A 27,489-nucleotide genomic window follows, 5' to 3' on the forward strand; every position below is an offset into this window, starting at 1 on the left:
AGCTATAAAACAACTGATCTGTTGGAATACTGCAGCAATCGTTATATTAATGTTGACCTATGTATAATAAGTAATCATCCAATTAAGATCGATCATTTAAAACAATGCCTTTGGAAATACAGATCATTATAAGCACTCCGTTCAATAGAGGATCTGACAACATCTCATAAGTGGTCATGTTCGTATGGCCTTTATATACCAAGTGCACATCAAATACATTTTCTACACCTTGCTACATCATATTTTTTACAAACTATTTCATCCTATGAAATTCACTGTCAAGATTCCGGTGGTAAAAATGTGATTAGCCAATTGCAAAGGTCACCAGTGATGATAAGGATATGTATATTAAGGTGAGAGGTATCTCACTTTGTCTTTGAATGTAATATAAAACTTCCTTACCACCAAAAACATTTAATGATATTTGAAGTGCAGCTTTAGACTGTTGGAGTCACCGCTATAAGTGCAGAGTTGGGAACCTACTTGATAATTCGTTAATCATATGCAATATGGGCCTCTCATGTAATTGGGGCTAAAAAACAAAATATGTCCTCTTAGGATATCACGTAACATAGTATGTGCAGTTCTCTGTATACACCAGAGTGGGGTGTTGGTTAGGTGCATACTAGCATACTGAGCGAGCTCCTAAAAACTGTGGCATTATTCACACTGCCGGTGTTGCAGCGGCTGGATTCTCATCACCCCATAGACTTAAAACCATGCTGAGAACTATATTCCGCCTCGCACTTCTTTTGTGTAGTGGTGAGTAACTTTTTATTTCACATTTCTTTTATTGTATTCCTCGTTTTATTGTTTAAAACACTTAGCAGATTATCTGTAGTTGGGAGGCAAAGTATTCCTTCATTTTCCGGTCCAGATTAATGTTTTATATAATCTGTACATATGTTATATATATCGAACTAAACATTGGTTTATTTGTTTGTAACTATATTTTTAAACCTGTTGGAATTGGTGGTATAAACTATTGTTATTAATATAATATGTCAACATGTTTTATTGTAAACCATAGTCAGTCCTAACAGAACCATGAGGTAAACTCGTGCTATAGTTGGTCTGCCGTTGATACAATCGTGGAACATGTTACGGTGACATTTAGCAGTACCTAACCCAGTCTTTATCCTTTAACCTCTCGGCTCGCCAACCTTATAACACAACAACACACTAGGCACTACATATTGACTGGTGTTTGCATGTTTTAGTACATCTAGGGGTAATGTTTTATTTTAATTTTAGTGGATAAGGTTCACTCTATATGGGCAATACGTTTACCAATAAAACTGTATTAGCAGTTAATGACTCTGAGTATTTAAAACCAATAAACAGTGTGTTTATTTTAGAACTTCTAAAAATCCTACTATCGTACAAGAAATGTTATATGTTCCATAACTAGACGAAACGTTTGACATGCATTATTTCTGCACTAATCTATAGCAAACCATAAGTTTGGATGAATTAAGTCGAGAAGATCAGTCAAGTCATTGGCAAACATGTTTGGTGTTTTATAGACATTATAGTTAAAGCACAGAAAAGTAATTGTTCCTATTGTAAAGCTTTATGTATGTTAAGATAAAACATATTTGAAGAAATCACTGTAAATAAGTATTAAAAAGGCATTTGACTGCAGCTTATAGGTAAATATCATATGATTTTAGTAGTATAGCCATTTTGGTTTTACAGAACGAACAGTTTATGTATATATATATTTGGCATCGCAAACAATATACATTCACATATGTGTTTTGATGGTAGGTTACAGGATTGGGGCACCGTGGGATCAACTTCCCGAATAATGTTGTCCTCGCACAGGAGAGCTCTCGATAAACATACAAATATCTATATAATTCTGATTTAAATTTTCTATAATGAGTTAAATGATATTGAAGGATTAAAGTTTGTAGGAGACAGAGAAAAAAGTAAATGAATCCATATAGCTATAACGTTGCAAGTCCAATTAAAGGAACATACAGTTTTGAAGTATCAAAAACAACATTCTGAGATAATGTCTTAAATTTTTCGCTTACATAATATTTTCATTTTTTTTATTTGTTTATTTATTTATTTATTATTATTTTTTTTTTTGTTCAATGTTTGCAGTAAAGAAAAAATATTTGATATGCATAACATAGACAGCTGATTGCTATATTTCAATTACTCAAAAATATATTTCAAATTCCTCCATATTTTATCAAATTTCTCAATGCATCCAGTTTTAATTGACATTTTATTCCCCCAATATCATATTTTGTACACATAACTCACTCAAACTCCCCATAGTTATTCTTTGTTTTTCCTCGGTACAGAAAATATGCATAACTTCATATTAGAAATAATGAAATTGAAACACAAAAATCAGTCTTACCACAGCGTATTGTTTCTATTTCAAAATCCATAATATTCCTAATTTTTTTCATACAGTTAAAATTAACTTTGAACTCCTATTCGACTTTGAAAAATTAAAACTATGACATATAATTCTAATAATATTTGTAATTTTGATGGTGAATAACATATTGTCGATTCGTGAGTATGAGGGGAGAAGAAGCTTATTAATTAGTGGATATAAGTTTACACTGTGCACCTGAAGAGTGAAGGATTACATATGTGATACCAAACCACAAAAAGACCGAAATGTATCAAACAATCGGGAACTTTCGGCACTTTTCGTAAACGAGGCGGAAAGTGCCGAAAGTTTCAGATTGGTGTATTATGCCAAGTAGGACATTCCTCCGTGTTTTTCGTTAAAATATTCGTATATGAATACTACTGCCAAAATTTAAAAAAAAAAAAAAAAAAAAAAAAAAACAATGATAAATAGTTGTAATACACTAAATTATAAATAATGTCTCGGAAAGGAACCAATCTTTTTTGAAAATCCTCATCGTGAATTAAGGTGAATTACGTAGTGTTTATGTAATAGTTCCACTACCATTTGCACTATCATGTACTGATCTCGTCAAGATCATCATGTGTAGAATCTTTCAACCGCAGATGTTTCATGTGTAGAAACTTTAGGTTTTTCTTGTTTGCTGTTGAGTATGAGATATAGATACATCTTAGTTAAATTTCTGAATAAAAATGAAAATATAGATAAATAAAGAAATAAGAAAAAAATAATAAATTGGTTTTTGTTGCCTATAGGTTATCTCGAATATTTCTACACGTGATCATGTAAGAAAGCGGTGAACTACTACAGAAATGACCATAGATATTTCAGCTTTCATTCCGCATCATGTTACAAGGTTGACCTAACATACATGTATTTTATATGCAGGCCTATAAAATGTGCTATTGTTATGCTGATAAAACCGACTTTTCTTGGTACGGAAGCACGGTAATCATGATACATAAGTGGGCGTTCCATAATTTAGTTGTTCTAATCTTTTTATTTGCCCGACTCCACCGCCGCCCCTCGAGATAAATATGTCACAATGGGTTTTTTTTAATTACCCATACAGCTATCTTGTTCCTGCGTCTTGTTGAGGGACGTGAGGGAAGACGAGAAAGTCTGGAATGTCCCGAAGGAACCAATATCTTAAAGACATGTGCATGTGACGATCCAGCGGATGGATTTGGTGTGTGCTGGGACAAAGTGTGCGACCTTTGCTTCCGACGCCTAGGGTAAATATCGTGATATCTTTCCTTACAGCTGCATAATAATCGAGTCACCGATTGGTGTATTTAGCAAGATTCAGAGTATTATTTCAGATTCAGATTATTTTATTTCCTTGTTTTTAACACATTGGAGAGTTGACATAAACATATACAATATAACAATTCAGACAGTGCTGGACAAACATATAACTGCATTTTGCATAACAAAACAGGTACATTGTATGATTAATTAGGTATACATACCATTTCATAAGACATAATATCAATGATTTATAATGCACATTTCAATACCTTGCAATATTAATTTACTTAAATTACAAATTAAATTATCTCGTAGCTTTAAAGCCAAATCTATATATTTTCCTAACCTGTTTAATCCCCCTATATTCTGAGTTGATAATAAAAATACAATGATTGACATCATTCTGTGTGAATACATTAACTCTTTTGTCACAAAAGTGAAAAATATCATATGAAAATTAATTAAAATTCATATTAACGTAAAATTATGTGATTGTGGGTATATTGTGGTTAGTGGCCACTTTTATAAATGGTGTATGCTATAGTCAGGTAAATAAAACCGAATCTGGTTATGTAAACCGACATTCTTTCGTGTGCTAGGAAGTTTCACGAATTTCGTGATCCAAGTAATTTCACGAAATTTATCTCCTTGAGTTAGCATCTACATCAATTGTACTGATAGGAATTTTCAGTCAATTTTCTAATCCGCGCGTGTTAATCTCCGTGAACATGTTTTGTAATGGAAGTCGCGAAATTTAATACACGCGAAAGAAAGTTGGTTTACAGTAACATGGTAAAGAAAGAGGGGAAGGTGAATAAAAACATTAAGACGCGTAAAATTCCAGATTACGACTACGTTTCCAAAAGTCGAACTTGGTTAGATTATCCGTAGTTAAAACACACTGCGACGCTCTAGCCTCATGAAAAAATAGGATTTTTTTTTAATAAATTCCTAGATATTTATATTAAGAATTTATACATCAAATGTTTCACCTAGGCCTATGTAACAAAGTCTCCAGATTTATGAATTAAGGTATTAACATATTATATCGTGTCGTTTAAACTATTATTAACAGAAATACCCTATACGGTTCATTCCCACTCAGCCAACATGTTGTTTTTGCTTTATAAACTTTACCTCAGTTAACCTGTGAACAGGTTGGCTGTAGTTTGTATCAGCTATGCCTACTAATATAAAGGTAAAAGGGAAAGCAGAATTAGGCTGTACCAAACTAAGATATAACCCTTATGATATTACAACTTAAAAAATGGTACTAATTGAAACCCTTATGATATGTCAGTAACAAAATTATTGATGATTAAGGATGTACACATCTGAGAAGTCAATTTTTTTTGTATGAAACTTTTTTTCTTATATAAATGTTTTGAAAAAGGAGTTCATACCATAGAAGAAAATGGAAGAAAAAACATATGTCCGTGTGCTCGTTTTGGAGCTATTGCCACTCAAAAATACCAAATTGACAACATATTGGAATTTATGGGAATTTTGTCGTTTTGACCATATACACCAGAAATTAAATCCATAATTTCCTAATATAGTGTTTGATATGCATTGATGTTTATAGAATTTATTTTCCATGTGGTGTTCTTCAAAAATACAGCAGTTATGATTAATAAGACTCATATTTTATCAGAATAACGACATATGCTACACCTACCCATTAATTTTGAGCTTCAAATTGCATCATTTTCGGCCATTTTTGCCTTATTTAACCCTTTATAGAAAAAGTTCTGGTATTAAACTTTTGAAAATACATTGCATATCAATAAGGGAAAACTTGACCTGAAATTGACCTGGAATTCATATGAAATTGACCTGAATTTCATATTAAGATTTTTTTTTTCAGGTCGATTTCAGACCAAGATTTGAACATTTCGCGGCTGCAACATTTCGCGATTTATTGTTTGGAAGTTTTGTGAGGAGGTTTATTTAAGGATTAAAGTCTCTTTCTGGTGGTTCTATCGAAGGATAAAGTTTAGTAGAGTATCGATATTTGGAATGGACCGTGAAGCGGTCCCATGAAACTAATATCGACACCCTACTCAACTTTATCCTTCGATAGAACCACCAGAAAGTGACTTAACTCCTTATATTTACAGTCTTAACTATTATTTTCATAGCTCAAAATGTACCCTTAATGGTGTTTATGGCATTTATAAGACTAAAATTGAATTATATCGTTTGGTTCCGACAGGCATTTGGAACAGCCACTCGAAGTGGCGGAAATTCCCGCCAATTTATCAATGAACATACAAGTAAAATGAGTTCCGTCTGATGAAGCATGTATCTGGGGTTTTCTCGGTATGAAACTATAAATCGTTTTATTTATCTGTTGTTAAAAACACCATGGTGCAAAGCAGTTTGGTTTTAATCTTTTGCTTCGTATGATTACACACGCTTACACAATTCATAACGTGGCAGGATATTTAACGTAGTTGTGACGCTGCGTCAGATTCGAACCGCCTGTGTCAAGGAGGTGTGACAAACAGAGAGTTTCTTCAATATTTTGTGATCACTTGAGTTCTACTTAATTAGTTCATGGTTGAAATTACTTGAATACACTGGTGTTTACATAGTTCCATGTCATTTCCGGATTTTGGAGATTTTCAAATGTATCGGACGTCGTTTCGAGGAACATGTACAAACACAAGTAGGCCCACTACTGTAAAAGTTTACCGCTCTCAAAATGTTAGCTTATATTTATATTGTTGTTTCAAACACTTCAATAAATATTAGAGATGTCTATTACAAGTATTGTAAAGCTACAATTGTAGGATTCCGTTTCATTGATATTTCGAAACACCCAAACGTACATTGTGTATGTAAGGCCTACTCTCGCCGATTCACAGTAGATAACGTACAGGACTTGTCTGTCCCCCGAGGTGAACAAAAATGCATTGTCGTTTTGGTTAAACTTGTCCAACTCAAAGACTGATGTTGTCCTGACATATCTTATCCATTTGCGTACAACCAAAGATGTTAAAAATACAAATAGGATGTAGATCTTCATGTTGTAGCGAACAACACAGACTCACCGATACACAACATGTAAACATTGCGACGTCATCGGAATGTGCAAAACTGTACATTGTACAACATTGTTTATTTATCCTGCAACTGTCCCACATACTGACCGATAACTACTGCCGGATAAACTTGTGCTTTATCCGTCAATACGAAATGCTTTATCCGTCAATACGATCACGTGAATTTGTTCCATATCTGACGGAACTTTTTCTAACTTGACCCAGAACTTGAACCTTACGGTGAATGAAAAGTCATTCAGTCCCGCTAAAACGTGACGTCACATTCATCGGAATGACGTCATTTTTACGGTATCCAAAATCTTTCTTGGCTCATGGCAAAGGTATGTATTGCGAAGTAATTTTTAAACGGGTATATATTGTTTTTTGAGTATTTTTATATTGTTTCAGTGATATATTACACTGAATGGATGGTGCTTGTGAATGCGCTTATTTATTTCCCACGGCAGTAAAAAGGAGTACACTCTCATTCGGTTTAGTGAATGAATATTTACCTCCGCATCAAAGAAGCGTCACGCTTCGAGCGAAACCAAGTAAATAACTGTCAATTTGCTTTCGTTTTGAATGCCACAATAGTTGCAGGATAAACAGAATACACGATTAGTATCTTACAATACAAGTTTTATTTTGGTGCTCGACACGGAAAGCCGAGATGACTCGGCAAAGCCTCGTCATCTCGGTTTCCCTAAGTCTCGCACCAAAATAAACCTTGTATTGTAAGATACTAACCATGTATTCTCTATTTATCATACGCACGGAAGCATTGCTCAAAGAGGTACGGTAGTATTTTGTTTTAGTTTTTACGTCCTATTAACAGCCCGGTTACATTGTTTAAGGTACGGTAATAACATAAACAATGTAACTTTTCTACATTTGTATTTACACACGTACATGTATACATGTGTTCAAACCTATATTGATACATGTTCATCGAACGTACGTTCGGTACTGAAAACACCAAAAGTTTCTGATTTGGACCATCATAAATTCATCCACGCGGCTCCAAATTGCGCGTGACATACTCAATTTATCGAGAAATAAAGTTGAGTAGCCTTTGGTTGAAATCAACAGGGTTTATACTATCAATTCACCACTGACTGTAAATATTAGCCGCTAAAAATCGTATCTTGTTTTTGCGATATATTAATTTTAGTAAATTTGGATGAATCCGCGAGTTTAGCGAAATTAAAACCCTGGAAATATTAGCAACAATACAGTAATTATATTTACCAATAATGAAATACGTAACTATGCCAAACTCAATATTTGTATATACGTAGGAAGAGGTCTCTCAAGGAAAGGACGGACACCATGCTACCACTTAAGTTATTTCGGCGTTCAAGATCTATCAGTCCTGAACTCTATGGATATAGAGATCGTTCAAGAACCCAACATTATATACGTATACTCCGCCGTCGGGAAAGACCCCCAAGTCGGACAAGACCACCACGTCGGACAACAACAAGTCGACCTCAGACGACAACCAGGAATCCATGCCAGTCTCTATGCAACCCTGTATATGTCAACGACGTCTTAAGATGTCAGTGTCCTTGGGTATGTACGGTATTCAATTGTAGTACTTTAGTTCCCTACTAGGACTGGTAGTGTGTTAGTGTAGTATAACTCACTACTGTAATTTCCTCAGTATAGTTAGTGGTTTATGTATCTTCTTTATTTAAATAGTTGAGACATAAAATTTAAGGGTTTGTTCAATAGATTAATACAATATGATTTTTTTAAATCCTAAACTTGATAATATCAAGTTAAAGTGATTATGAAGTCATTTTCAGGGTCAAATAGTATGTAATCATTGTTATGTTTGCCTAATATCATAAGAAAAAGCTAAATAACTCTAAATCTTAATAGGTTGTCTGACCCGAACGTGTTTTTTCCGTCGTCATGCTTCATGCTTCGTCTGCCGTCAGCCATCCGCTGTTCGTCAACTATTCATTTTTTTGAAAACGACTTAACCGAAAGGCCTAGTTAAGGTAATCCTATTGCGACTGTGGCAGGCTGGAATAAAGACATACCACGTGTGTTGAAATTAATGAAGATGACCTTCATTCGAGGTCACAGAAGTGAAATAGGTTAAAATCTGTGAACGACTTCTAACGACGCGGCTAATAGAGACCGGATATTGAGCATGTGACATGCTGAGATGAAGGGCTAATAAGTCTGTTTAAATAAATGACATTCACCTCCATTCACTGCCGTAGGTGTCAAACCTTTAATGCACATTCTTGTCGATAACTAAGAGATCTAGACACATGATATTGGACCTATACAAATATGTATATGCAGCGTGCTGGGATAATAGACTTACCGAATTTGTTCAAATGAATGACTATGACCTTCATTCAAGGTCACATAGATCAAAAAAGTTGAAATCTTTACATGACTTTTTGTCAATGCTTAGACTTAGGGATAATACATTGGGCCTTAGCATAATGCTGTTAAGGGATTCAAAACATTTGAAATACCTTGATCTTCATTAGTTAGTCATAAAACTAGGGTGTTAGATATCTGATATTGACCTTATAATATATCAAATAAAAGACATTGACTACCATTCAATGTCAGGGCCCGGCACCATAAAACTATTCTCACACATACATAGACTTGAGTATTCTCACACATACATAGACTTGAGTAAAATATATGTCTGAGAAAGTTTTATGGTTCCTAGAAAGATAAAATGGTCTAAAATTTTACAAATTTTACGAACTCATGTCAATAACTACAACCCTATGAGGCCTTATATATTATACCTATATGCTGGGATCAATGACTTCAAAGTTTGTTAATATGATTGAACTTGACCTCCATTCAAATGTTTCGCACTACTTGATAGCATAAAAACATTAAACGTACGTTTTCATTGACTTTCCAATTGATTTTTTTAAATCAATACGCAATACCGACGTCTTGTGACGTCATGACGAGTTTTCGTGCCATTCTCTGATATATTTATCATAATACGTGAAGAAAAAGTATCTGCCAATCAGATAGTTGGAGTGTGCATGAAAAAAAAATCATTGTCACATGGGTCATATAGCATGAAATTTTAAAAAAGACTTGTTGATACTTAGTACGCCAAGAGACCTAATATTTGGCCTATGGTATGCTTAGGTGAAGGGCTACCAAATTCATTCCATATCACAGGAATATATTGAGGCTCTTTGACAGTTATATATATGAAGATTAAACAGGAAAGATGACCTATATATCAATGGCTGTCAGTAAAAGCAACAGAAGGGGTTGCAATCTCCCTTAAATAGGTTTCTGAGGTTCCTGGCAGTGTGTCGTTAGTGAATATACACTTGTGCCAACATGTTTCACGCAGAATTCCTGTCAGTTCTGATTATCTTTATTCCATTTGGACTTGAGATTTATTTCGGGTGGTCTTTACACCGTTGACAATATTATACATTGTTTTGATGGTACGACACTACTACACTGTGACACACACATAACAAGAAGGCCCAATGGCCTACTTACCGCTGCGATCATTTGAGGTAGTTCCATACCTTTGGGTAAACTCAACGGTTTAACAATCTAACACCCTACCTCGAAGAAGGGATACTCACTGAAGTAACTAGGTACATGTACTCGTTACAGATCCATTAAAGTGGCTCAATTAACTTCACACAAACACAGAAATCTTTTTTATCTTGTTTCATATTGTCATAATGCAATCTTAGATTGTATTATAAATTGCATATGATTCTGGCTTCCATTTGAACCTATTCTGTCTTTGCATATTACAGAGTTAGCTCCCTTGCGGGTAGGTATCGATTGTTACCCCACTATTTTGTGAGCGCAATTCACATCATTTTCCCCGAAAAGTATGACGTTACGCTCACAAGCACATGACGTCACAATCAATGCCTACCGGAAAGTGCAGATAACTCTGTAATATGCAAATTCGAAATTGCTTGCAGATGTTATAATTCTATTGTTTTATTTTGTAATGTTGTAGAATGAAAAGTAATCAAGCGGATATTGAAGAGCCGGAAGCCGACATACTCCACATACTGAACTGGCTTTATACTCCGTTTTTTGTTTGTTTTTGTTTTTGTAATCTGGTATCTGGTTAAAGCAATGGAATCCAAACATTTCTCATAGTTTTATATTGAGATTTTGTCAGTATTGTGCTGCTATTGTTATATATATATATTTGTTGCTATATGATTATATTTCTAGTTAGGATGTTTTTATACAACGAAAGACAGATATATCTCTGTGCAAGACAATACAAAACAAACACATTGATGAAGTTGATCACAGTTTTCATTACATAAACATATACAGCGAATTCACTGGTTTTTTTCACAGGTTTATAGACATTTTTATCACATAATCCGCCTGATGTCTTTTGATTTCGTACATGTAATATGTTTGCATATGTCACTAGTGTAATAAGACCTGGAGCGATTTGAATTGGCTGGAAATTCATTGTGACGTCAGACAGAAACAATAAAATGACGTTATGAAAATGACGGCACGACAAACTGGTGGCATCTGCTGAATTTTCGCTATACATTTCGACGTACGCGTTTATTATCCGAAATATAGGTTGTTGCAGTTAAAAGATGAAAGGATCTAAAAGTTGTGTTCATTTTGTATGAGATTTTAATGAAACGAGTCTAAGATGTTTTTATCTTTGCGAGCTGAAATGAACACTCATATATCCTATATGTATTAATGATATAGAATATATAAATAAAGAATATCCTTGTGACGGAATCAAAATATTGAAAAATAAAAATTAAAACAAGGCTGCAGTCTCTAGCGCTTGGTTGTAGATAGCTGTGAAAGCGCAAGAGATTGCAGACTTGTTTTGATTTTAAGTTTACTAATTATAAATATATCTTGATATTAATATCAATCTCAAACAATAAACTATTATTGATATTACCAGTTTCTGCAATGAAGATTGTTTTATATAATGTTGCTACTATAGCATTATATATCTAATATTTTTCTTCTGTAAGTCATAATTCAAAACCGAAGTTAAATTGAAATTAAACTTCTATGTGTAACTATTTGGGAGTAACAAAATTAAGTACCCAACCAAAGAAACAACCTAAATACGTACTGAGACATGGGATCCCTTTGGCGATATATAAAATGGCGGAGTAACAATCGCTCTTACATGCGACTACGTGGCAAAGTGGTTAAGATGACCCTACATATCACCGAAAGCCCTCCACCTCTGAGATGCAAGTTCTAATGCCATAAAGGGCAGTTTTCAGATACTGACTGCTGCTCAATGGGGTTTTTTCCAGTCAATCTGACTTTTCTCCACCAACAAATCCAGCACGTTCTGACCCTGGATGTTAATAACACATTAAATATAAATTCAAAACCAATCCATCTCAAATGTGTTTCTGATACGTACATTTATAACACACATAAGGATAAACAAGTGACGAAGAAGGAAACAATTGTATGATTCCTGCCCTGCCTCAAACTAATCCAATCGTTTATGCATCTGGAGCTTACACCCTGCGTCACACCCATGTGGTCAGTAAAGGACGTTCTATGGCGACGTGCTGGTCGGTCAAGCCTGATCATGTCAAGATAATCAACGTGACACATCGTCAATACCTGGATCGCAGTACAAACATGTACAATGTAATTAAATGAGTACATTTTCGACTGAAATTCATACACTTATAAATGTACGTATACATATGTTTTGTTTACAAGTCAAGCGGTAATGGCCCGTTTTGTTTGATTTAAATTAATATTCTGGTGATACTTTTCTACATCATGTATTCATTGCATCTTATGTCAAAAATTCTAAGAAATTGAACCATTAATTTCTATACTGATATTCAATTAAGGCATTTAAAATAAATCTGCAAATGTAAAACCAACGTTAGCCTGAGGTAAATCAGCACACAAATAATGTATATTCTTGGATATCAAAATGTTTTTGTGGTAATAACAACTAAAACATAGTAAAGTTTGAGCAATCACAGGTTTGCTATTATTTAGTGCATTTTCAAGAAATATTAAGCAATATTTATCCTGATAAAGCATTGTAAGCACAACAAAACCGTTATGGCAAATTGCTTGTGTTTTACCTATAGCTATTGAAATGAAGATATCTCTATTTAATTATAGATACATGTATCTGTAATTTGAATAAAAATATCTCTATAAAGATTTGTCTAATTTAAATACAGTTATCTCTATTTCTGCTGAAAATTAAAGTATCTTCTTTTAATTTACAGATATATCTATTTCAAATTCAGACATCTCTATTTGAATTACAGATATCTTTAATTGTAATTGAGATATCTTTATTTTAAGATTAGATATCTTTACTAATTGTCCAATCAAAGATATCTTTATCAAAAATAGAGATATCTCTATTTGGATTAAATATATCCCTATTTTTGATAAAACATATCTTTAATTTCGTTTAAATAGAAATGTCTTCATTTTAAATACATATATCTCTAATTCAAATGCAGATCTCTAATTCAAATACAGATATCTTAATTTTTAAAATATGATGAGATATCTTTAATTTAATACGCAAAGAAAATGATGAATACCCCCTCATCCCATGTTGACGAAACGCTTGTTAAATTATATTCGTACGCATACATGATAACTGTAGGACTAAACTGATAAACTTGCTATTTCGAGGGGATTTCTTAAAAACAGAATAAGACAACTAAATTTATACTGCTCCAGGGAAACAGAGAGAACTGTTGCAGCTTTGAATAATATTAAAAATCGATACGTTTTATTCCCCGTGCAAAACGGAGAGTCAAGGGAGCAGTCATTTTTCCTATTTGATGGTTCAATACAGTTTTCTGTATTTCATGTCAAATACAGATATTTTTCAATTCAAATAGAGATATCTGAATCAAATAAAAATATCTGTATTTCTACTATAAATAGAGATATCTGTATTTACAATAGAGATATCTTTAATTGAATTAGAGATATCTATATTTGAATTAAATATATCTTTATTTTAAATATAGATATCTTTATTGATACAAGATTATTGAAATGAAAATATCTTAAATTGGATTAGAGATATATGTAATCGAATTAGAGGTAACTCTATTTCGTGTTAAATGAGAGATATTTCTATTTTAAATAGAGACATCTCTCATTCAAATACAGTTATCTGTAATCCACTTAAAGATATCTAATTCACTTAAAGATGCTCCACCGCCGACAGAGCATAAATAATATTCATCATTTGAACAATAATTGGTGTTTAATCGTGTATATGTAAGCTCAATTCACACAAAAAATAACATAAAATAATTAATTTCGCCTTTGGTGCATGTGCAATCATTACTTCATTCCATATAGGATATAGTGCCATGGATTTTTTTCGGGATGCAATGAATTATTTTTCATATTTTTAACTTGAAGTAAAATTAGAAGCTTAAACTTTTCAACTGTGATAATGGTGTAAAGTAAGTAACTTTTGTAACAGAAGAAAAATACTAAAAATACTACGTTTGCTCCTGTTTTTGATAGTGAAAAAATACCATTTGTCAGCGGTGGAGCGTCTTTAACATATCTCTTTTTTTTTCAATTAAACATATATCTAATTCAAATACAGATATATCTAGTTGTTGTCGAAATACAGATATCTTTATTTTTAATACATATATCTTTATTTCAATAGGTAAAAACCCAAACGGCTTGCCATACGTTATTGTCTTTGATTAGGACTTGATTAATTGAGTCATTTCCTTTTATTTTGTAGATACTATTATTTAAAAAACTAAGATGCCAGTATCTTTAATCTTAAATTAAATAACAACGTTTAAAACATTATATTTAAGATATAATATCACCATTGGAGTTGTTTCTGTCGTTATTTTTATAACAAATAAATCAATTCATTCAAATCTTGAAAAGAGACATCCTGTTTAGCAGAATGTGGTTACGTGAGTCATATTATAGACTGAAAACATTTTTCGGCAAACTTAAGACAAGTTGTGTCAAAACGTATCTTATTATACTGGTATTAGAGCCTAGAGAACATAAGTTGACTAAAGCCAGGTAAGACGTTACAGTGACCAACTGTGAAGTTTCGAATAATAAATAATGTAAAAAATATAAAAATAATTAATGTGGCCCCAAATAAATTATTTATTAGAGAGCAGTGTCTCCAGAACATATTTCCTGTTGCTTTAAACAAACTACCAATATCATAGAACGACAGTTGATATGACGCCAACAGTGACGGTCTAATAGAGAAAGGTGAAGGGGTCAAATGGCTGCTACTCAGCATCATCTCATGGGGACAAGTGTTAAGGAGTTGTACACTTTTAGGAGACAAAAGTCAAGAAGATCTATAAAAAGCAAGAAGAGGTTGGAGATGGAAGAGGTATGTATTGTCAACTTAAGGTATCTCCATACTTTTGGGAACATCCATGTCATTTTTTCTAACAAGTCTTATTTTCTTGCATTTATTCATGCAGATTTCAAATATATAGTGAAATGGGTGTTCTCGATCTACTTTTTGAGATATTTGAGCTTCAAATATACCATCCGTACAAATTTGCTGGCTGAAAAAAGGAAAAAACATAGAAATATGTTTTCTGTAATATAAGGGCAAATGCAGTCTCAACCATGTTAATTTTTTGTCCTGAATTTCTAACGATAGAACAATTTACAAAACTATTGTAATTTTTCAAATGCTTACTATTTCCGTTATTTCCGAGGACCGTGTATATACGTAATTATCATGTTTTGCAATTTTTCCGCTCCTAAAAAATCATTGAATAGCCAATAAAGGAAATGAAAACCCATGCAAATTTCACGATATTTGTATATGATATGCCCAAGGTAATATATCTTGTTAATATCATATAAAAACAAGGGGTCCTCGATCAAATTTTCACAATTTTGTAAGCTTAAAATCGTAACTCACAACCCTTCTCCCTTTACATCCAGGGCTAAGATGGATCATATTTGACTACTTTTTAAAAATCGTGCCTCAAAAAAGGCATTTTACATGAGTTCATATGTTTTTGTCATATCATATCTGGTTTATTTCTCTTTATTTTTATGATTTTCTCAAAATTTTGTGTTTTAAGGAAACCTGTTTACGATTTTTTTAGAATTCCGGAATTTCAGTCCGAACGGGTTCCCTCTGATCATTTATCGCGACTAACGTTAAAATTCATTCCAATTTGCGACATATACCGCAAATACCTCAGAGATAGCATCTTATATTCACTTCATTGCTTTTATTTGATTTATTTAATGATTTTAAATATTCAATATTTCAAGTAGACAATTTTCACCTATTGAAAACATATCCAAGTGGAATGTCATAGCGTATTGTAAACCATTCTGGAATTCAAAACAGCCTCGGCAGCTTCCGTTTTAACGTCATATGAATTTGGGTGGTTTTCAAAAGTATGCACTACCTAAGGTACATGTAATTATTTGTTAAAACTTATATCAATGACGTCATCAGGAAAAAAGGTGTCATACACATTGATAAACATAATGATGAATGTAAAACTGAAATGACGTCAAAGGTTCAAGCTTATGTTAAAAATCCCATAGAAAATGTCCACAACCCAATTTTCTTAAAACTTAGCATATCAAAAGTACTACTAGTTGTCTGTTTAAAACGACACTACTTTTTCCTTTTAAGATTTTCGAAATACCCAAAGGGCCTGAATTTTTCATATTCATTTTCATTAAAACTCCCTGCACAAAAACATGCCAAAAGAGGTTAGTCTTTGGTAAATATTCTGCATTTTTTATTCCTATATCATGTGAGTAGATCGTATACTTTATTTTTAACTCATTTCGTTTAGATCTTAAACGGAAATATTTTTGATCTAATAATTTTTACGAAAAAATAATTTTTACGAAAACATTATCACTTTTTGAAAAAAAAAAGCAAAAAAAAAACATTTCTCTTTGTCATAACTTTCACCCAATACGGGTTTTGTCAATAATTTTACCCCCATTAAAATATTCTCATGACATTTTCTGACTATTTGTAAAAAGCGTTGGGAAAAAAAATCCTGGAAAACAGTTTTGAGTGACTATAGAATAGAGAGTGCAGGTAGCAACTTGCCACTTCTTTGTCAGTATACCTAGCTATACATTTCCGGTTTATGATTCCAAAGTCCGAGATAATTACATTAAGTATAGTAATAATTTTAAATGCTACATATCGCGGTAACACCTTTGAAAATATTGGTTGCCGTGGCAACAAAACGGATCTGAAACTAAAAGATTGTCCTAGATTTTTCTACAGTGATAGGTTGGGGAGATAATATTATTAATTCGTAATGTAATGTTAAATGTTAAAATATTTTGTCGATAATTGTACTTTACCGGATTCGTTTGGAGATGGCTAATATAGGCTTTGCCTGTTGCCAAATCTATTTGCATATTATTTGCAATAAAATTTGTTGAAATGAAAACAAACCGGAGGCTTCTGATTGGCTGAAATCTAAATGATGTCAGAATTAAGTGAAAATTTGTATATAGAAGTTTACAGGTATGCTGAATAAAATAGTATCACTTTCAAAAAGATTAGATGCCATGGACACAATATAGAGGCCTCTGATTGGTTGAAATTTAGATAATGTCATATTTAAGTGAAAATTGGTACATATGGGTCATGGGGTATGCCGAATGAGATAGTAACGTTTTTAAATACATTGTTGCCATTTCAACGAAATAAAAGCACACTGATTGGTCAAAATTAAGATTATCGCCTTTTTGGTGCTGGTATTATTTTTAGATTGAACATATTTGATTTGAAAATCAGATGTAACTCTGTTTCCCCCGTTAATCATTTTCAATTCAATTTAAGATAGTTTTTATCTACATAAGAGAGTTGGATAATCTTAATTACATGTAGTATTTTTAAGTGTGAGGTGCTGATGAAAAAATACATTTCTTTCCAATAATCATTTGATTTCTGACATTAAAAAAAACTATTTGTTTCACCCAAGAGCATATCTAGTTGTTAGACTTTTTTGTACTGTTAGGGAAAATACAAGAATAAAAACGCATTTATTTTAGAGTATGTATGTTAGTTTACAAAATTCTTTTGCTAATTGTTGGTTTATAATAGCGTCTGTGATCAATTTCAAATTTATAGTCATCTAGGCCAAATGTTGATTTTTTAGAAAATTCTCTTGGCAGCATTCTAGCCTATGGAATGCTATTTCCTCGGATTTCATTTTTTTGGAATAGTACATGTTATAAGATTATGCCCATAATAGGTTTTTGAAATGGTTTAAAAGTGTAGAAAAAATTGATAACATCACGATAATATGTCGAGCAAACTCAATATCCTCAACTTTTATCCTGCCAAAAATTTGTTTGTTTGGGTTTTTTGCTTGAAACTCAATTTGTAGTAAAAAAATAAATGAGTAAATATCAATATAAATGGGTATAAAAGTATCTTTTATTAACAAAACTAATTAGAAAAAAAAATAAAAATATGTTTAAAAGGTGGACACAACGAAGGGTCCCCTTGCCACATAAATATACGTGTTGAGCTATTTTGATTTTTCAAAAGATGCTTCACCGCCGACAGAAAATAATTGATATCTATCATTTGGGTAATTATTGATGTTTAATCGTGTATATATATGCAAAACTAACATACAATCAAATATAATATTTCTAATAATTAAAATACATATAAAATTAATTGTTTTGCTTTCGTTGTTTGCGCATTCAGTATCTCATTCCACAATGGGCATAATGTCGGGATTTTTTTCAAAACTTTAACATTGTAGTAAAGTAAGAAGCTCAAACTTTCCAATGATGATCATGATGTAAAGTTAGTTATTTTAGCTATGGAAATACAAATATTAATTCATCTGCTCTTATTTTCAACACAACCAATACCATTCGTATTTGGTGTAGCATCTGTAAGGTTCACTTCAGGTTTGGTTACTTGTAACCAATGCACGTTTAATGGTCCGTGTCATATAGTATATATCTTCTATACTGTTATCTTTGTACATTAGTAAATATTATATACATTAAATATGTGAGGACAACATCCTATAGACTCGGGAATCTCTTACATACAATGTGTGTATGTATTACGCAGTGGTACCAGTCAATATCTTAAACGCAAAATCACGTATAGCTTGTTATTGAAATACATTAGTGAGATCGTGACGTTTTAACGCTACTTCAGTACATTAGACGTTAATATAATAAGTACGCATAACTAGTAACACTGGTGAAAGCTAACATTTTTGTTAAAAATATTTTTAAGTAAATGATCTGCGATTTGATAAAATTTCTTCTAGTCTTCTTTTTTCTTAATTCAAATCTGTTAATGAAATGGCATTAGTAGTACCTTTACCAGTCTGTACCGGGACATCAAACTTCATTTCAAGTTTAATATCGATAACCAGACTAAATAAAATCATTTTTCCTGTCACAAAAACGTGTTTACGCATGACTAAATTTTCAGAATCATTTTTCTGTAAACAAGTGATGATTCATGTCACTGATTCATTTCAACATCAGAAATAGACATAGCAATGAAGGACCTGGCAATCCTCTGGCTTACAGGTAATGTGTCTTTTTTTATCTTTAAGTATGAATCCATTGCTATTGATAAAACATTTACCCCATTGTACGTCATTATATTGTTTTATTATGAAATCATGTCTGACAATGATTGTAGTCCAACTAACGGTGGTATCATTTGCTGTCCACAATTGTTAGATTCGTAAGCTTAGCTTTTTCATGAATACGTTCTAATAGCTTGAAGCCGGGGCATGCTTTCTGAAAAACCTTGTACAAGTTTATATGTTTCTATAATTGTTTTCTATAATTTTCAGTGCAAACATTGGGATTCTGCGTCTGTCAAAAATACTCATTTGAACGAGAGAACGAGCTCCGTACAATACTTTTTGAGACCAAAGAATACAACCTATTCGCACGTCCACGGACAACTGTGGACATTGTTGTTTCATTGAACATTATCAACTTCAATGATTTGGTAAGGATTGATTAGTCTATTTAACTATCTGATAAGCTCTTCATACACAGGCCTCATTACTAAAAACCAACACGTGTTTATTTTAGTATAACGGTTTCTGACGTGCTTCTTTAAGCTTGGTTTGGAAGTGCTGAGATATAAATACATCAGCCCATAAAGAAAAAAACAAATGTTTGTAGCGTACTTTCTGATTGGCTGATGTAACGCCGTAGTGATGTTATCGATAAAAGAGTCCCAAATAAGAATTTTGAATAATTTTCAAAGAGCTCAGCTCAATTAGTTGAATTATAAGGATCATTTTGAATATATTTTATGCTATCAAGATAAAATACGAAATTTTGAATGTAATTCTTAAATAAATACGATTAATTTGACGATCTATGAAACACGTGAGAAAAAATGTTTTCATACTTTGTGAATCCGCATTTTGTATAACCATATGGATTGGTTTTAAGTGCCTCAATGCTCATAATTAATCATTGATACTATATTACGCTTTGTCAACTCACCAGAAAACATAATATCATTGAATATGCACGGCTTTCCTTCGCCCGCAAATCTAACTGCCACATTCTTAATAACCATGATTTCTAATAAAAGCTGGTAAAATGTGATACTAATTACTGATCATGTAAATGAATCGGAAATTAAAAGTTTGGATTATAAACAGAAATAATTAAGATCTTTATTACCATATTTTTCTCAGAATATCAAGGAACAACAGTTAACGACGACAGCCTACTTTCTGTTGGTAAGTCACTATCATGTTATGTTCCAATTGTTTGGTTATACAAGTATCAAGATATTACTTATGTTGTATATGTTTGTACAGCATGACTGACATTGTTGTTAACGCATGTTACACGCCATTAAATAAAAAATGACATTAACTGGACATGTTCATTCTCTGTTGTAATTTATATAATGTATCCTAAAACTTAGCTTAAGTCGTGTCTTTTAGTCAGAGTGAAGTATACATTTGTATGTGTGTTGCGTATGTATAAAATGTAAAATTGAGACTTTTTCATTCGCATGAATAAAACTATGTTCAGAGTGGACACAAAAATCACCTTTGCCACGTAGCCAGAGTATAAAATAGACAACAGAATACCAGGCCCTTCCTGGAAAAGGCAAACAAAAATAATAATGATAAAACAACAGCATAAAGTAATAATGCACCTAGACCTTTAATACTACAGAAGTTTAAAAACACTTCCTTCGATGACGCTTAATGCATTGCAACATATATCTGTTATTTAAAGCATGGCAATGTTGGCTTATCTATACTAACTTTTTGTTATAGTCGTGGGATGACAAGCGATTGTTTTGGGACGACATCAACCCATACCGGTACGATGTTACAAGGCTGTTTACCTCCGAGGAGTTTGTATGGCATCCGTCAGTGGTCATCGACAATTCGTGAGTATTAGTTCACTCCGATAATTCGTGAGTATTAGTTCCTTCAGAAAATTCATGAGTATCAGTTCACTTCGATAATTCGTGAGAATCACTTCACTCCGATAATTCGTGAGTATTAGTTCACTCCAATAATTCGTGAGTAATATTCCACTCCGATAATTCGTGAGTATTAGTTCACTCCGATAATTCGTGAGTATTATTCCACTCCGATAATTCCTGCGTATTAGTTCACTCTGATAACGCGTGACTGTTATTCCACTTAGATAATTCGCGAGTATTAGTTCATTCAGAAAATTCGCGAGTATCAGTTCACTCGGATACTACGTGAGGATGAGTTCACTCCGACAATTCGTGAGTATTAGTTCACTCCGACAATTCATTAGTATTAGTTCACTCCGACAATTCGTTAGTATTAGTTCACTCCGACAATTCGTTAGTATCAGTTCACTCCGACAATTTGTTAGTATACAGTTAAAGTATCAGAAACTTGCTATATCTCTCGCGTACGGCCATAGCCATTACAGATTGAGAGAATTTTACATTGTAACAGAATTACATAATCTTAGCTTCAAACATTAAAATTATTCCGAGATGATAATACATTGTAGTGATATATTCAAACTGCATGTTATAAATTGATTCCGCTATGATTTCTCAATATTTCAACATTTTACATTTGTATGCCACTAATCATAATACTAAATTTATATACATGTATTGTTGAAATTCCGAGACATGAACCACTTACAGGTAGCCTAAAAATGTACATAACAACTGTACGTACTTGCACGTATAAAAGGTATTGTTCCTCTCGACCCCATTACATTTTTCACAAACATCTCACTTACACGACAAACATGACGACGTGTTCGGTAACAGATGCCGATCGATACTAACGTCGTTTGATTACGTCAATGGAGATGGTGTGATCGGAAACTAGCTCCGGCCAATTGTTACGTCGCCTGGCAACTGATTGCGTGATTGGAAACAAGTCCTGCCCATTTCGAATATGATTGGTTAAACGGAAATAGCCGAGTCCGGGTGTGTGCTAGCTTCCATGGGTGTGTTAGTTCGAAAGACTAACACACAGCTGAGCGAGGGTTTTGGAATAAAGTAGGGAGCAAGTCAAGTTAACCAAGTAACTTTTATATATCGTAAATAAAGTAGAGATATATTAATATTAGTTCACTCTGACAATTTGTTTGTTTTATTTCACTCCGAATGTTCGTGAGTATTAGTTCACTTCGATAATTCGTTAATATAAGTTCACTCCGACAATTTGTTAGTATTAGTTTACTCCGAAAATTCGTTAGTATTAGTTCACACCGAATGTTCGTGGGCATAAGTTTACTCCGACAATTCGTTAGTAGTTCAATCCGGCAATTCTTGAGTATTCGTTAAATATGACAATTTGTGAGTATTAGTTCACTCCAATAATTTGTCAGGGTTAGTTCACTGCAATAATTCATGAGTATTAGTTCACTCCTATCATTCGTGATTATTAGTTCACTTCGATAATTCGTGAATATTATTTAATAATATCTCTAATAATTAATTAATTAATTGGACTCATTTACGTACCACGTTATACCCGATAACGTTTGTGCGGAACTATTGTTTCTATTAGTGATGGAATGACGTCAAATGACGTTATCGCGGGATAACGTCATTTCAGCGGGAAGATTTCTAAGAGTTACGTTCCATCACCACTGGAGATACTAGTCCCGCACAAACGTTATCGGGTATCACGTGGTACGTGAATTAATTAATTCATTCTGTCATCAGGCCACTATTTGCAGATTTCTGTTTACCATACCTTTTCTATTTTAATACAGGTTCGGTTGATAAAGATTTATATTTAATATCTCAACAATTAACAAGCCGAATCCAAGCAATCAAAACTCAATTTTTAAGAGGTTAGCTCAATAATGAATTATTGTAACATCACACTAAAGGACATATAGAACAACGATTGGCACACTTTCTTTTAGCTCAGCACTGCTGGTGCGGAATGCGCTTAAGTAAGCTTTATTTTAGCTCAGCATTGCTGTTACAAAATGCGCTTAGGTAAAGTTTCTATTAGCGCAGCATATCTGGCAGAAAAGGCGCTTAAGTAAACTTTTATTTAGCGCAGCATTGCTGGCACAGACGGGCGCAAAAGGCGCTTAAGTTAGCTTTCATTCGATGTCTTTCATATATATATTCCGTACGTGTTTTCAGAATAAGTGACTTGGCCGCTATGAGTGACGATGGTAGCCCGATATCGGTGACTACCAAGGGGGAGCTGACTTGGAGAATATCGGGGATATTTGAAACCTTCTGTGAAATAGACACACTACTCTATCCATTTGATACACAGATCTGTTCTATCAGCATGACGTCATTAGCCTACAGCATGAGAGAAATAAATCTACTATTCAGTGAGGAACCTGTGGACACGCGAGATTTACACGAGAATGGAGAATGGTATTACATGGGTTACAACACGTCCAGGAGCATAATATCCAGGGAGACGCAGACGTATTCCTCACTTAAGTTCCATTTCCAGCTGAAACGTCGACCGCTGTACCACGTCTTGAACACGCTTGTTCCAACAATATCCCTTGCTTTCCTTACCTGTACAGTGTTCAAACTTCCTGCCGACTCTGGTGAAAAGATTGGCTACTCTCTCACGGTCGTCCTATCATATGCAGTATATTTGACTCTGGTTGCCGATAGTGTTCCCTCCTCCTCAACCACTGTGTCAATTCTATGTAAGTATTTTTTTCGTCATGTTTTATTTTTCACTGACATTAATTCGCTTCATCAGATAAAACACAGGACAATTAACCACATCCTGACAATTCCTGCCAACCACTGGGAATTGGTAATTTAATAAAACAAGTGACAATGCTAGTTAAAACATTCGTATTGACATATTTATGTCTTTCATGTGGGTTTTGATACCACTGTTATATCAGTCATCGTTTCTAAAGATGTTTACGGCCATTTTTCTTTTAGGCTGCCTGGTTACATGTACCAGTCTTGGAGTACGTGGGTATAAAACAATATTGTCATATTTTTCCATTTCACATGAAGATAAATAGTGCTCTTTTAGTGTCAATTGGCGTGGAGATTGGCAGTCCTTATCAAGTATATCTCAAAATATCATTCTAGGTTTTACCACGTAATGTGCATACCTTTACGTCTATAAACGTGTTGTCATCGATGATTTTTATCATTATTATGAAGTGCGAAGTGTTCCGAATGATCGTAATAGGTCAATTTACCAAATTCATCGAATGTAAGTCAAGTAAAAATATTTGAACTATTTGATTCTTATTTTGTAACCGGATGTATAACGTGTTGTAGGTACCTTAACGTTGTATATTGGATTACAGTTAGTAGTGCGTATATTTGATTGTATTGGGTTAACAAACGCAACCCCATGGAAATGTACATATAACAGAGATACACCTGGAGGCGTAGATCTTTCGACACACTTCGCACATCTTCTTATTTTAAAAGAAATCAACATTGACAACATGTGAAATTTTTACATATGTACATTACGCAATGAAAACTGTAATGGTTTATTTGTATTTTCATTTTTGACATGTTTAGCTTATTAATACTGTAAAACATCAGGACAATGTCAGATAAGATAATGTTTTATATATAGCGTGGGGTTCAGGGCTCATGTCGTACTGTGTACATGTTCGTATTTGATGTTGAAATGAAAACAAGTTTGACAAGACTATCCGTGTTTCCCCTCTTTGCATATTCAAGAGTTTTCGCCCTTGTGAGTAGGTATTAATTGTAACGTCATGTCTTTGCTCGTGTAACGTCATATTTTTCGTTCGTAAAATAGTTACGTCATAATTAATACCTCCACGCAAGGGTGATAACTCTGCAATATGCAAACATTGTGGAATGCCAACCTATATCAACATGGGTAACTAAATGAGGTATACGAAATATTATTGGTTGTCGGGGGTTTGTTTAAATGATCGATATAACAGGGGCCCATCTGTGTTTTTTGACCTTGTCACGTTTTTTCTTACTTACATAGCCAGCTTTAAATTGCACAATGATTTTAAAATATTTGCTAGTGTTTTTGTATAGGGAATGCAGTTTTATGACTGGTTAATGGCTAGCTTCATGTCTCCAACATCCTCTATTTACCAGGGGTTTTTATCACTTTTGCTATATCCCCCGGACTATGTGATATTATCTCTGGTATATTTGAAGGCTCTGAATAGCTTTGAGGTTGGCTGCTTTGACATAGTCCATAGATGGATAAAATGACAGTGATAGTAGCCCTTGGGATACCGAGGATGTGTTTCCAAAATAATACAGAAAGTGTGCCCTTGTTTTAATGACATCACAACGTAAATATAACCGTCACTTATTGATATTTATTTTTGAAAGTAGTATTATAAACTTAGCACTGATCTATCAATAATGTTTGGTTATGTACATGTATTTATACATATAATTGTGTTTTGCTATTTTACTGTTCCAGCTATCTACATAGTCTGTACCCTGATACTAGGAATGTTGTCTGTCGTTTTAACCATAATAGTTCTCCGCTGTTACCATAGCAACGAAGAAACTCCGGTTCCGAACTTGCTCCGGCATATCTGCAGGATTAATCTAAAGAAGATAATCAGCGATTGTCGAAGACGTCGACAAATCTCGGACCGCGAGGACAAAGATCCGAAACCCGAAATAGAAAAGTCTGAGTCTACAGATGACCCAACGAAAACTGTGACGTGGCAGGACGTAGCACGGACCCTAGACAATGTGTTCTTTTGGTTGTACTTTGTGATAGTGTTCTCCGGTACAGGGTGTTTAGTCATCATATTTATCACTGTCTATTATAATAGTGCATGAGGTATCTTATAATTGTTGGTGTGTATCTTGTTACTTTCTGTTTCTATGGAATTGGCTTGATTTGCTTTAGTTTGGCGTTGTTAATGTCTTTAATTCAACTTGAGATTCGATTTAAGTACCTTTCCGAAATCGGTGCATATGTATATCCGACGCGTACTAAACAAATAAAACAGTTGATTACAAACTATTAAACTCCAGCTTGATATACATGATAGTTGGAAAACCTCTATATGTCCAACTGTAGAAAACACCGCATGTGAAAAACAATCTTTAATGCATCTTTACCTTTCCGAATGGTTGTTACGTTAATCGTACGTAATAACAACTGATAACTAAGTACATGTTAACAATACTTATCAAAAGACACAGAAAGTAAACAAAAAGGACATGTAAAATAAAAAACATTTAATGGTGTTAACGGATGAAAAAATAATATTTACAAGACAATATTTACAAAAGCTGATGTGTTAAGTGGAATTGTAATTAATAATATTGACTTTCGTATAAATTTTTACATTTTATTTAATTCTATTGTATTCTTGAAAACAGTGCAAAATGCAAAACAACGCAAACATTGTATCTTACAGTAAAAGTCACTCAGTCTATAATAAAATATCACCATTATTCAATAAATAAACTATTTACAACACGATAACACATTTGTCCACTTGTATTTACACTCAATGGAAGATAACAGTCAACAAGGCACATCATGTCGAAATTAAGCTAGAGCTACTATGACGGGAAGGCTTATGGTAAAACTCGGACGGAAAAGTAAGCATTATATGACCATAATAGAACACTTACATGCAAGTTTGTGACACTACCACTGACACAAAGCAGTAGAAGTCATGTTTAACAAACAATACGCTACAGCTGTTTTCTCTTTTTTTTTCTTTTCAAAATGTCAATGATTTACAGGCTTAACATGGTCACTAAGGCATTATGTAAAACAACAATCGATCGTAAGACATAATAAAAAATAAAAAGGGAAAAGAGGATGATATCAGATGATTTTGAAAACCAAATATTTTCGTCTTGTTTGTGTCATGTGACATAGGGAAGTAGTCGTAATAAATGTCCTGGAGCGAGTCTTACTGAAGATCATAGACGTAAACGTAAGCTAGGACTTTTAGTAAAACGCAAAAATGTCGGAAGTTACTTCTACTTCTACGTTTACTTCCTTAAGTTAAACTCGCTCCTTGAGCACTGCCAGTAAGTAGTGTAGATTTTGGAAATATGTTGTGACTCACCGATTTGTTGAAATTTAAAAAATACAACCTAATATCATATCCGATGGCATCTTACTGCGGGTGTTTGTAACTTGGGTATTGTTGCTTACACACCCAAATAGATTTGTGTAATTCTGGTACCATATGACATTTCATACATGTTTTTTATTTTAACTGATCATGAAATACATATAAATGAATTTATTTCTGAATATAGTTCTTTTCTTTCTGAATATAGTTCTT

General features: G+C 33.3%; 1 protein-coding gene across 1 annotated transcript; it reads left to right on the forward strand.

Annotated features, from left to right (window-relative positions):
* Positions 1-495: 495 nt before the first annotated feature.
* LOC138332252 (neuronal acetylcholine receptor subunit beta-3-like) lies at positions 496-27,480 on the forward strand. The gene is made up of 9 exons (XM_069280272.1): positions 496-762; positions 3,477-3,639; positions 8,001-8,274; positions 10,700-19,287; positions 19,560-19,720; positions 20,427-20,471; positions 21,024-21,139; positions 23,360-23,892; positions 25,644-27,480. Exons 4-9 carry the CDS (start codon positions 19,257-19,259, stop codon positions 26,012-26,014), a joined length of 1,257 nt encoding a protein of 418 aa, XP_069136373.1. The 5' UTR covers positions 496-762; positions 3,477-3,639; positions 8,001-8,274; positions 10,700-19,256; the 3' UTR covers positions 26,015-27,480.
* Positions 27,481-27,489: the final 9 nt, after the last annotated feature.

This window comes from Argopecten irradians, chromosome 9 (genome assembly GCF_041381155.1).
Source record: "Argopecten irradians isolate NY chromosome 9, Ai_NY, whole genome shotgun sequence".
Classification (NCBI taxonomy): Eukaryota; Metazoa; Mollusca; class Bivalvia; order Pectinida; family Pectinidae; genus Argopecten; species Argopecten irradians.